This window comes from Cololabis saira, chromosome 7 (genome assembly GCF_033807715.1).
Source record: "Cololabis saira isolate AMF1-May2022 chromosome 7, fColSai1.1, whole genome shotgun sequence".
NCBI classification, from domain to species: domain Eukaryota; kingdom Metazoa; phylum Chordata; class Actinopteri; order Beloniformes; family Belonidae; genus Cololabis; species Cololabis saira.
Genome location: NC_084593.1, coordinates 357,355 through 369,854, shown reverse-complemented (window position 1 = coordinate 369,854; position 12,500 = coordinate 357,355). Strand labels below are relative to the sequence as shown.

The 12,500-nt window shown below is 47.3% G+C and overlaps 1 protein-coding gene across 1 annotated transcript in view; it reads right to left on the bottom strand.

Moving 5' to 3' along the window:
- rnf130 (ring finger protein 130) overlaps positions 1-12,500 on the bottom strand; it is a 13,793-nt gene that overhangs the window by 503 nt on the left and 790 nt on the right. Inside the window, exons 3-10 of the mRNA XM_061726095.1 lie at positions 8,655-8,920; positions 6,262-6,453; positions 4,991-5,238; positions 4,844-4,915; positions 4,649-4,731; positions 4,263-4,359; positions 2,587-2,761; positions 1-100 (exon numbers count right to left, since the gene is read on the bottom strand). The exon at positions 1-100 is cut by the window's left edge and continues 503 nt beyond it. Coding sequence (XP_061582079.1) covers positions 1-100; positions 2,587-2,761; positions 4,263-4,359; positions 4,649-4,731; positions 4,844-4,915; positions 4,991-5,238; positions 6,262-6,453; positions 8,655-8,913 — 1,226 coding nt within the window. The 5' untranslated portion in view covers positions 8,914-8,920. The remainder of the gene's footprint in view (positions 101-2,586; positions 2,762-4,262; positions 4,360-4,648; positions 4,732-4,843; positions 4,916-4,990; positions 5,239-6,261; positions 6,454-8,654; positions 8,921-12,500) is intronic.

Genomic DNA, 12,500 nt, shown 5'->3' with positions numbered 1-12,500 from the left:
TTGTCGTCGTAGAGCTCCAGCGACGCCTGCAGGTCCGGGAGCTCCACCTCTCCGGAGACGCTCCGGGGAGACGAGGACGTTCGGAAGAAGCTGCTGCGACCTGGAGGACAGGAAGTAGAGGACAGGAAGTAGAGGACAGGAAGTAGAGGACAGGAAGTAGAGGACAGGAAGTAGAGGACAGGAAGTAGAGGACAGGAAGTAGAGGACAGGAAGTAAAGGACAGGAAGTAGAGGACAGGAGGTAGAGGACAGGAAGTAGAGGACAGGAAGTAGAGGACAGGAAATAGAGGTGAAGGAAGAAAAAATAAGTTTTGTGTCCTGAAATGTCCGTCATTCTCAAAACAGTCCTATCAGCTGCACCTGCTGTTATTGTGACCGTGAGAGAAGTGTTGGTTCACACGGGAAGCTCAGTCCCGTGTGAACCAAGACTTGGACTTGGCGTGAGAACTGGCAGAACGCCAGAAAGGTATAAAGACAGGAGAGCCGGAAGTTCAGCAGAGTCTGCTGTGGGTCTAGTGCACGACGCCCAGCCGGGGTTTTTATCGCTGCTCTGCCTGGACTGTTCCGGCTCTCCAGTCCTCTGTGTTACGGTGAGAGTTCAGGCCCTTGTGATTGTCTGTTGCTCTGTCATTTACAGAGTTATCCTAGCAAAGGGCAGGTGTGTGCGAGTCTTTTTGTGTGAACTGCTTGTTTGCTAATAAATGTATTAATTATAGCAAAAGCGAGTAGTGTCTGATTCATTTTTGCACAGCCGACCGCTCTCAAACCAAAGTGAGATTTCTCCTAAAACATTGCTCTACAGGGTAAAGCTGCTCTACATCAGAGTAAAGCTGCTCTACATCATAATAAAGCTGCTCTACATCAGAGTAAAGCTGCTCTACATCAGAGTAAAGCTGCTCTACATCAGAATAAAGCTGCTCTACATCAGAGTAAAGCTGCTCTACATCAGAGTAAAGCTGCTCTACATCATAATAAAGCTGCTCTACATCAGAATAAAGCTGCTCTACATCAGAATAAAGCTGCTCTACATCAGAATAAAGCTGCTCTACATCAGAATAAAGCTGCTCTACATCAGAATAAAGCTGCTCTACATCAGAATAAAGCTGCTCTACATCAGAGTAAAGCTGCTCTACATCAGAATAAAGCTGCTCTACATCAGAATAAAGCTGCTCTACATCAGAGTAAAGCTGCTCTACATCATAATAAAGCTGCTCTACATCAGAATAAAGCTGCTCTACATCAGAATAAAGCTGCTCTACATCATAATAAAGCTGCTCTACAGAATAAAGCTGCTCTACATCAGAATAAAGCTGCTCTACATCAGAATAAAGCTGCTCTACATCAGAATAAAGCTGCTCTACATCAGAATAAAGCTGCTCTACATCAGAATAAAGCTGCTCTACATCAGAGTAAAGCTGCTCTACATCAGAATAAAGCTGCTCTACATCAGAATAAAGCTGCTCTACATCAGAGTAAAGCTGCTCTACATCATAATAAAGCTGCTCTACATCAGAATAAAGCTGCTCTACATCAGAATAAAGCTGCTCTACATCATAATAAAGCTGCTCTACAGAATAAAGCTGCTCTACATCATAATAAAGCTGCTCTACATCAGAATAAAGCTGCTCTACATCAGAATAAAGCTGCTCTACAGAATAAAGCTGCTCTACATCATAATAAAGCTGCTCTACATCATAATAAAGCTGCTCTACATCACAATAAAGCTGCTCTAGCCTAGCTCTAGCCTAGCCTAGCTCTAGCCTAGCTGTAGCTCTAGCCGAGCTGCTCTAGCCTAGCCTAGCTTAGCTCTAGCCTAGCTCTAGCCTGGCCTAGCTCTAGCCTAGCTTAGCTCTAGCCTAGCTCTACCCTAACCTAGCCTAGCTCTAGCCTAGCCTAGCTCTAGCCTAGCTCTAGCCGAGCTGCTCTAGCCTAGCTTAGCTCTAGCCTAGCCTAGCTTAGCTCTAGCCTAGCTCTACCCTAACCTAGCCTAGCTCTACCCTAGCTCTAGCCTAGCCTAGCTCTAGCCTAGCTCTAGCCTAGCTCTAGCCGAGCTGCTCTAGCCTAGCTTAGCTCTAGCCTAGCCTAGCTCTAGCCTAGCTGTAGCTCTAGCCGAGCTGCTCTAGCCTAGCCTAGCTTAGCTCTAGCCTAGCTCTAGCCTGACCTAGCTCTAGCCTAGCCTAGCTTAGCTCTAGCCTAGCTTAGCTGCTCTAGCCTAGCTCTAGCCTAGCTCTAGCTCTAGCCTAGCTCTAGCCTAGCTTAGCTCTAGCCTAGCTTAGCTTCTCTAGCCTAGCTCTAGCCTAGCTGCTCTAGCCTGGCCTAGCTCTAGCCTAGCTGCTCTAGCCTAGCTTAGCTCTTGCCTAGCTTAGCTGCTCTAGCCTAGCTCTAGCCTAGCTCTAGCTTTAGCCTAGCTCTAGCCTAGCCTAGCTCTAGCTTTAGCCTAGCTCTAGCCTAGCTTAGCTCTAGCCTAGCTTAGCTGCTCTAGCCTAGCTCTAGCCTAGCTCTAGCTTTAGCCTAGCTCTAGCCTAGCTGCTCTAGCCTAGCTTAGCTCTAGCCTAGCCTAGCTTAGCTGGTTGTGGGCGGGGCTTACTGGTCAGGGCGATGGTGATGTCAGCAGGGGGCGGGGCCTCTGTGTGGGCGGGGCCGAGCGGCTCCAGGCTGATTGACGGCTGGTCGTCCCTCAGCGTCGTCCTCTGATTGGCCGACGGAGCGACGCCCAGACGCTCCACGTCCAGCAGAACCGAGTCCACGCAGGGCAGGGAGGTCTGGAACCAGAACCAGAACTGAGGTTAGACCAGAACCAGGTTAGACCAGAACCGGAACCAGAACCGGAACCAGAACCAGGACCAGAACCAGGACCAGAACCAGAACCAGAACCAGAACCAGGACCAGAACCAGGACCAGAACCAGGACCAGGTTAGACCAGAACCAGAACCAGAACCAGGACCAGGACCAGAACCAGAACCAGAACCAGGACCAGAACCAGAACCAGGACCAGGACCAGGACCAGGACCAGGACCAGGACCAGGACCAGAACCAGGACCAGGACCAGGACCAGGACCAGGACCAGAACCAGGACCAGGTTAGACCAGAACCAGGACCAGGTTAGACCAGAACCAGGTTAGAACCGGAGCAGGTGGAAGCAGCAGCAGGATGACCAGAGGGGGGGGGGGGTTATAATAGTTTAGAATTTTTCATTTTAGTTTAGTTTTATTTCGTTTTGACTTTTTCTCCTTCAATTCAGTTAGTTTTAATTACTTTTTAGTGTGGGTTTGCTAGTTTTTATTAGTTTTTATATTTTCAAAAGTGCTTTGTTTTAGTTTTTATTAGTTTTAGTTTTTTAGTTTTAGTTTTGACGTCACGGACCGTGAGGCGTTCAGGTGCCGGAGCTGAAAGTTGGAGAGAAACGGCCAGATCAGAATAAATTCATCAAACCAAGAGGTTTATATTATATTATTATATTATTATATTATTATATTATTATATTATTATATTATTATATTATTATATTGACGGGGACCAAAACGGAGGAAATTATATCTATAATTTCAGTTAGTTTTAGTTAGTTTTCTAAACACGCAATATAGTTTCAGTTAGTTATCGCTTTTGTCTTTTAATTTTCGTTTTTATTTAGTTCAGTTGATGAAATTGTTTTTTCAATTTTAGTTTTCGTTATTTCGTTCGTTTTCGTGAACGATAATAACTCTGGGTGCAGGCAGGTGGAAGCAGCAACGGGATGACCAGGGGGGGGGGGCAGGCAGGTGGAAGCAGCAACGGGATGAACGGGGGGGGGGCATGCAGCTCCTGAAGCTCCTGAAGCTCCGGCCTGCAAACAACCGGGAGAAGAACCGGGACCAGAACCAGAACCGGGTCAACATCTGGACCAGGACCGGGACCAGGACCAGGACCAGGACCAGGACCAGGACCAGGACCAGGACCAGGACCAGGTTAGACCAGAACCAGAACCGGGTCAACATCTGGACCAGGACCGGGACCAGGACCAGGACCAGGACCAGGACCGGGACCAGGACCAGGACCAGGACCAGGACCAGGACCAGGACCAGGACCAGGACCAGGACCAGGACCAGGTCCAGGACCAGCAGCAGGACCAGGACTCACCGTGACCCCCAGGGCCTTGAGGATGTTGAGTTTGCACATGGGGCGGGTGTGATGCTGAACCTCTGGTCCTGGTCAAGGTCTAGACCTGGGTCTAGGAGGACCAGGACCAGGTCCAGGACCAGGACCAGGACCAGGACCAGGACTCACCGTGACCCCCAGGGCCTTCAGGATGTTGAGTTTGCACATGGGGCAGGTGTGATGCTCGTTCAGCCAGGGATCCACACACGCCTTATGGAACACGTGTCTGTGGGAGAAAGGGGGGCAGGTTAAAGAACTGGACCTCCGGGACCGGGACCAGGACCGGGACCAGGACCAGACCTGGGTCTGGGACCGGGACCAGGACCAGGACCAGGACCAGGACCAGGACCAGGACCAGGACCAGACCTGGGTCTGGGACCGGGACCAGGACCAGACCTGGGTCTGGGACCGGGACCAGGACCAGGACCAGGACCAGACCTGGGTCTGGGACCGGGACCAGGACCAGGACCAGGACCAGACCTGGGTCTGGGACCGGGACCAGGACCAGCACTCACTTGCAGGGCAGGATCCGGACCACGTCGTTGAGCTGATAGGCCTCGATACAGACGGCACAGTGGTTGAAGTCTGGATCCGTTTCCTGTAGGAGAGAGATGAGGATCAGTTCTAGACCTGGACCTGGACCCCCTTAGACCTGGAGACCTGAACCCTCCTAGAACCCTCCAGGGTCCTAAAGCCCCCCAGGTCCTCACCTTGTCTCCTCTCTTCACCGTCCTCGTCGTCAGTTTCCCGATGGCTTTTTTAGCCGCATCACCGAGACGACGCTGGAGAGAGAGGTAGCAGTTAGCCTGTTAGCTGCTCACCTGGCCCCGCCCCCTACATTAGCCCCGCCCCCTCACCTGGCCCCGCCCCCGTCCTCCTCCTCTCAGCTTCTGCAGGAAGTAGAAGACGAGCCAGGAGGACGAGATGACCATCAGGACGATGAAGGAGACGGACACGAAGACCAGGGACCCGCGGTTCAGGTTCCTGCTGGACCCGCGTCCCCCCACCAGGACCTGGACCAGGACCGTCAGGTTCCGGTCCAGCTGGGCCAGGATCTCCTTCCCGTAGACCTCGGTGATCATGACGGCCACGATGTCCCCGGTCCCTGGAAACCAGAACCAGAATCAGGTTAGGACCTGGTCCAGGATCAGGACCAGGACCAGGACCTGGACCAGGACCAGGACCAGGACCAGGACCAGTAATAACCAGAATTACTAATTCTATAATCTGGCCTTGACAGGGCGGTTTGGCCGATCGCTCTGGTCACAATCTCCCTGGTGGAATGTAAAGTCACAATCTCCCTGGTGGAATGTAAAGTCACAATCTCTCTGGTGGAATGTAAAGTCACAATCTCCCTGGTGGAATGTAAAGTCACAATCTCTCTGGTGGAATGTAAAGTCACAATCTCTCTGGTGGAATGTAAAGTCACAATCTTCCTGGTGGAATGTAAAGTCACAATCTCTCTGGTGGAATGTAAAGTCACAATCTCTCTGGTGGAATGTAAAGTCACAATCTCCCTGGTGGAATGTAAAGTCACAATCTCTCTGGTGGAATGTAAAGTCACAATCTCTCTGGTGGAATGTAAAGTCACAATCTCTCTGGTGGAATGTAAAGTCACAATCTCTCTGGTGGAATGTAAAGTCACAATCTCTGGTGGAATGTAAAGTCACAATCTCCCTGGTGGAATGTAAACTCTGCCCCCACTAACCCTCCCCTCTCAGGAACATCTGTGGACCTGTTTCAGAACTGACCGAGCCGTCTGATAACATCAAGGACATTGGCTGAGAGCAGCTCTGAGCGAAGTTCACGGACTTACCGCTCTCACACACACACACACACACACACACACACACACACACACACACACACACACACACACACACACACACACACACACACACACACACACACACACACACACACACACACACCCCGAGATGGCCCATCTTGATGGTCTGGTCGGTGGAGTTGTTGTAGACCAGAACCGCCGAGGCGTTGTAAGGTTAGGGTCAGGTCTAGGATCAGGTCTAGGACCTGGATCAGGTCCAGGTCCACGTCCAGGTCCAGGTCTAGGATCAGGTCTAGGATCAGGTCTAGAGGGTCCAGGGGGTCTAGGATCAGGTCTCACCTTCGTGGCCCATCTTGACGGTCTGGTCGGTGGAGTTGTTGTAGACCAGAACCGCCGAGGCGTTGTACGCCGCCGCCTTCAGGATCTTCTCCCTGAAGGTGCAGTTCCCGCGCTGCAGCAGCGCCACCCAGTGGACGCCGCGGGGCGGCGCCAGGAACCGCGTGGTGGGGTCGCAGCCCTGCCGGTCCGGCCCTGGGGAGACGGTTACCACGGTTACACAGATATATATACAGCATATAGACCACTAGCTCCTTAGCTTAGCTTTTCTCCGAGAAAAAAGTTGAAATGTTGAGAAAAAATTCGAAGTGCGAGAAAAAGTAAAAATTTCGTGAATAAAGTTGAAATGTTGAGAAAAAGGCGAAATTTCGACTTTATTCTCAAAATGATATTTCAACATTAATCCCGGTGGGTCTGGCCTATCCCAGGGGCGGGGCATATCCGGCTGCGCTAGCACCCACCTCCGGGCCTCGGGGCCTATCTCTCAGCTAGCACCCACCTCCGGGCCGCGGGGCCTATCTCTCAGCTAGCACCCACCTCCGGGCCGCGGGGCCTATCTCTCAGCTAGCACCCACCTCCGGGCCTCGGGGCCTATCTCTCAGCTAGCACCCACCTCCGGGCCTGGGGGCCTATCTCTCAGCTAGCACCCACCTCCGGGCCTCGGGGCCTATCTCTCAGCTAGCACCCACCTCCGGGCCGCGGGGCCTATCTCTCAGCTAGCACCCACCTCCGGGGCCTCGGGGCCTATCTCTCAGCTAGCACCCACCTCCGGGGCCTCGGGGCCTATCTCTCAGCTAGCACCCACCTCCGGGCCTGGGGGCCTATCTCTCAGCTAGCACCCACCTCCGGGCCTGGGGGCCTATCTCTCAGCTAGCACCCACCTCCGGGCCTGGGGGCCTATCTCTCAGCTAGCACCCACCTCCGGGCCTCGGGGCCTATCTCTCAGCTAGCACCCACCTCCGGGCCGCGGGGCCTATCTCTCAGCTAGCACCCACCTCCGGGCCTCGGGGCCTATCTCTCAGCTAGCACCCACCTCCGGGCCTGGGGGCCTATCTCTCAGCTAGCACCCACCTCCGGGCCTGGGGGCCTATCTCTCAGCTAGCACCCACCTCCGGGCCGCGGGGCCTATCTCTCAGCTAGCACCCACCTCCGGGCCTGGGGGCCTATCTCTCAGCTAGCACCCACCTCCGGGCCTCGGGGCCTATCTCTCAGCTAGCACCCACCTCCGGGCCTATCTCTCAGTTAGCACCCACCTCCGGGCCTGGGGGCCTATCTCTCAGCTAGCACCCACCTCCGGGCCTGGGGGCCTATCTCTCAGCTAGCACCCACCTCCGGGCCTGGGGGTCTATCTCTCAGCTAGCACCCACCTCCGGGCCGCGGGGCCTATCTCTCAGCTAGCACCCACCTCCGGGGCCTCGGGGCCTATCTCTCAGCTAGCACCCACCTCCGGGGCCTCGGGGCCTATCTCTCAGCTAGCACCCACCTCCGGGCCTGGGGGCCTATCTCTCAGCTAGCACCCACCTCCGGGCCTCGGGGCCTATCTCTCAGCTAGCACCCACCTCCGGGCCTGGGGGCCTATCTCTCAGCTAGCACCCACCTCCGGGCCTCGGGGCCTATCTCTCAGCTAGCACCCACCTCCGGGCCGCGGGGCCTATCTCTCAGCTAGCACCAACCTCCGGGCCTGGGGGCCTATCTCTCAGCTAGCACCCACCTCCGGGCCTGGGGGCCTATCTCTCAGCTAGCACCCACCTCCGGGCCTCGGGGCCTATCTCTCAGCTAGCACCCACCTCCGGGCCTGGGGGCCTATCTCTCAGCTAGCACCCACCTCCGGGCCTGGGGGCCTATCTCTCAGCTAGCACCCACCTCCGGGCCTGGGGGCCTATCTCTCAGCTAGCACCCACCTCCGGGCCTGGGGGCCTATCTCTCAGCTAGCACCCACCTCCGACAGAGAAGTGGAGTTACTTTTAAGTGTGACGTTAGAATATAAAACAGGTAAAATACAAGAAAATATTGACGGTTACAAACTAATTGTAAACACAGGTCGCACACATGACGCTGGTGACGTTTCTGTCTCATAATGTGACGTTCTGAAGCCTAAATCTCCGTTTTCCTCCGTTTTCCTCCGTTTACAAGCAAACGTGAAAACGGAGTTTTTGAAAATCTCCACTTTGGCCGGAGTTTTCAAAAATGATCGTTTTTGGGGGCTTTGAGCTGCGTTTTCGTGTAAACGAACGGCCAAAACGCACGAAAACGCCACCGTTTTTGCTCCGCGTAAACGGGGCCTCAGCTAGCACCCACCTCCGGGCCTGGGGGCCTATCTCTCAGCTAGCACCCACCTCCGGGCCTCCGGGCCTACACCCAGTGGGCGGGGCCTATCTGGCGACGTGAGCACCCACCTCCGGGCCGCGGCGCCGGCGCCAGCACCAGCCCGCGGGCGTCCACCTTGGGCGAGTGCTGTCCGTACGTCCCGTCCTCGCTGCTCATGGCGTGGACGGCGTTGCCGCGGGCGTCCAGCACCGTGGCGTTCACCGTGGCGTCCACGTACTCCTCCAGGGCCGGGTTCCTGTCGGGCCGGGCCGGGGCGGCGGGGGGGACCAGGACCAGGACCAGGACCAGGACCAGGACCAGGGGGCGGGGCCACCGCAGAGCAGGCATGTTGGACCTGCCGGGATTCAATAGAATCATTAATGAACAGGTCGTTATATCAAACCATTCAAAGGTTTCTGCAGAAAGTAGGAACTATCAAATATGGACCAATCAGATGAAGGGGGGGCGCTTTTTGGTGTCTAGCGTCGCCACGGTAACACTTTTGAAGGAGAAAAGTAATGCGTGTAGTTGCAGGATGGAGACGCACATTTTGATGTATAACACACCTGGGTGCACGTTACGGTTCGGGCTGAATTAACTGCAGAAGGAATGGGATACATTTCGCCAAAATGACATGATTAATTCAAAATGGCCGACATCCTGTTGGGTTTGGGCCATGGCTCCAAGAGACTTTTCTTTAAGTTGTGTACTCATACAGGTGTGTACAGATCTTCGTGCATGTACGTCAAACCGTATTGTGGGGCTTGAGACACAAAGTTTTCCGAACTATCCCTGATTCCGAAGGAAAATCGTAGGTTTATTAGAAACTCTTTAAACTCCCTGAAACTTTGCAATAAACTGCCGCATTTTGTAATAAATTTTGGCGCATTATGTAATAAGTTATTACATTTTGAGAAGATTTTTACAAAATGTACTTGCAACTTTTTTATTCTCTAGAAAATGTAATAACATGGTGCATTATGTAACAACAATTCTAAAGTTGATTTGTTTGTTATTGGCCGATATCATTCCAAACTAACGTTATATTTGGAGTTTTATACATAGATTTATTGGCTACATAGCTCTAAGTGAAATTACATAAATAACAACAAAAGTCACTCTTGTATAAATTCATTGTTAAACAAACAACAATAATATATATTATTACATAATGCAGCATGTTATTACATCTCCTAGAAAATAAAAAAGTTGCAAGTGCATTTTATAATAACCTTCTCAAAATGCAATAACAAAATTTATTACAAAATGAAATGAAAAAGTTATTACATTTTGGACGTTTATTAAAAATGCACCGTTTTACAGTAGAACCTTAGAACAGCATGCGGCTCTTTAGCGCCGCCCTAGTGGCCCCTGGAGCTTTCTCACAAATGTTTGACCTTTTTTTTCCTTTTTTCCTTCTTTTTTTCTCTTCCTTTTTTTCATTTTTTTCTTCTTTTTTTCTCTTCTTTTTTCATTTTTTTTTCATTTTTTTCCTATTTTTTTCCTTTTTTTTCCTTTTTACTTTTTTCTTGACATTTCAACTTTTTTCTCGACATTTTTACTTTTTTCTCGACATTTCAACTTTTTTCTCGACATTTCGACTTTTTTCTCGAAGTGCATAATGAAAAAGTTCTAACTAATATAGCCACATGCAGCATGAGTTTCTTCATTCTAATTCTGATACAAGACTTCATGTTTTGTGGCTCCAGACATATTAGTTTTTTGTCCCTAGAACGTCCTAAAGTGAGTTAGTCCTATTTAACGGACAATAACGAGCAATAATAAGTTACAATAAGCAGATCTGTTTTACCTCACACTCGTTCTACCTGCTGTTTTTCTTTGTCTTTCTCTTTATTTCCATTACAATGTGGTGTCCATACTGTTTTATTCTGTAATTATAGATATTTTATTTGTTTTCTCTCCTGCATGAGTTCAGTTTCTGCTGATGAACCAGTGACTTTCCCCATATTATATTATATTATATTATATTATATTATATTATATTATATTATATTATATTATATTATATTATATTATATTATATTATATTATATTATATTATATTATCTTATATTATCTTATATAATATTATCTTATATTATATTATATCATCTTATCTTATATTATATTATATTATATTATCTTATATTATCTTATCTTATATTATATTATATTATCTTATATTATATCATCTTATCTTATCTTATATTATATTATATTATATTATATCATCTTATCTTATCTTATATCATATTATATTATATTATATTATCTTATCTTATCTTATATTATATTATATTATATTATCTTATATTATATTATATTATCTTATATTATCTTATCTTATCTTATATTATCTTATATAATATTATCTTATATTATATTATATCATCTTATATTATATTATATTATATTATCTTATCTTATATTATATTATATTATATTATATTATATCATCTTATCTTATATTATATTATATTATATTATATTATCTTATATTATATTATATTATATTATCTTATATTATATTATATTATCTTATCTTATATTATATTATATTATATTATATTATATCATCTTATCTTATATTATATTATATTATATTATATTATCTTATATTATATTATATTATATTATATTATCTTATATTATATTATATTATATTATATTATATTATATTATATTATCTTATATCATATTATATTATATTATATTATATTATATTATCTTATATTATCTTATCTTATATTATATTATATTATCTTATATTATATCATCTTATCTTATCTTATCTTATATTATATTATATTATATTATATCATCTTATCTTATCTTATATCATATTATATTATATTATATTATCTTATCTTATCTTATATTATATTATATTATATTATCTTATATCATATTATATTATATTATATTATATTATATTATATTATATTATATTATATTATATTATATTATATTATCTTATATTATATTATATTATCTTATATTATATTATATTATCTTATCTTATATTATATTATCTTATATCATATTATATTATATTATATTATATCATCTTATCTTATATTATATTATATTATATTATATTATCTTATATTATATTATATTATATTATCTTATATTATATTATATTATCTTATCTTATATTATATTATATTATATTATATTATATCATCTTATCTTATATTATATTATATTATATTATATTATCTTATATTATATTATATTATATTATATTATATTATATTATATTATATTATATTATATTATCTTATATCATATTATATTATATTATATTATATTATATTATATTATATTATCTTAAAACCCTAAAACCCCAAACCAAAACCCCCCAGACCTGATCCAGACCTGTTTAGACCCCCCAGACCCAGACCTGGACCCCCCTAAACCCCCCAGACCCCCCAGTCCTCACCTGTCCTCTGTCTGTCCTGCAGCTCCGTGTCCTCCAGACCCCCCAGTCCTGATCCAGACCTGATCCAGACCCCCCAGTCCTCACCTGTCCTCTGTCTGTCCTGCAGCTCCGTGTCCCCCAGACCCCCCAGACCCAGACCTGGACCCCCCAGTCCTGATCCAGACCCCCCAGTCCCCCCAGTCCTCACCTGTCCTCTGTCTGTCCTGCAGCTCCGTGTCCCCCAGACCCCCCAGACCCAGACCTGGACCCCCCAGTCCTCACCTGTCCTCTGTCCTGCAGCTCCGTGTCCCCCAGACCCCCCAGACCCCCCAGTCCTGATCCAGACCCCCCCAGACCCCCCAGTCCTCACCTGTCCTCTGTCTGTCCTGCAGCTCCGTGTCCCCCAGACCCCCCAGACCCCCCAGTCCTGATCCAGACCCCCCCAGACCCCCCAGTCCTCACCTGTCCTCTGTCTGTCCTGCAGCTCCGTGTCCCCCAGACCCCCCAGTCC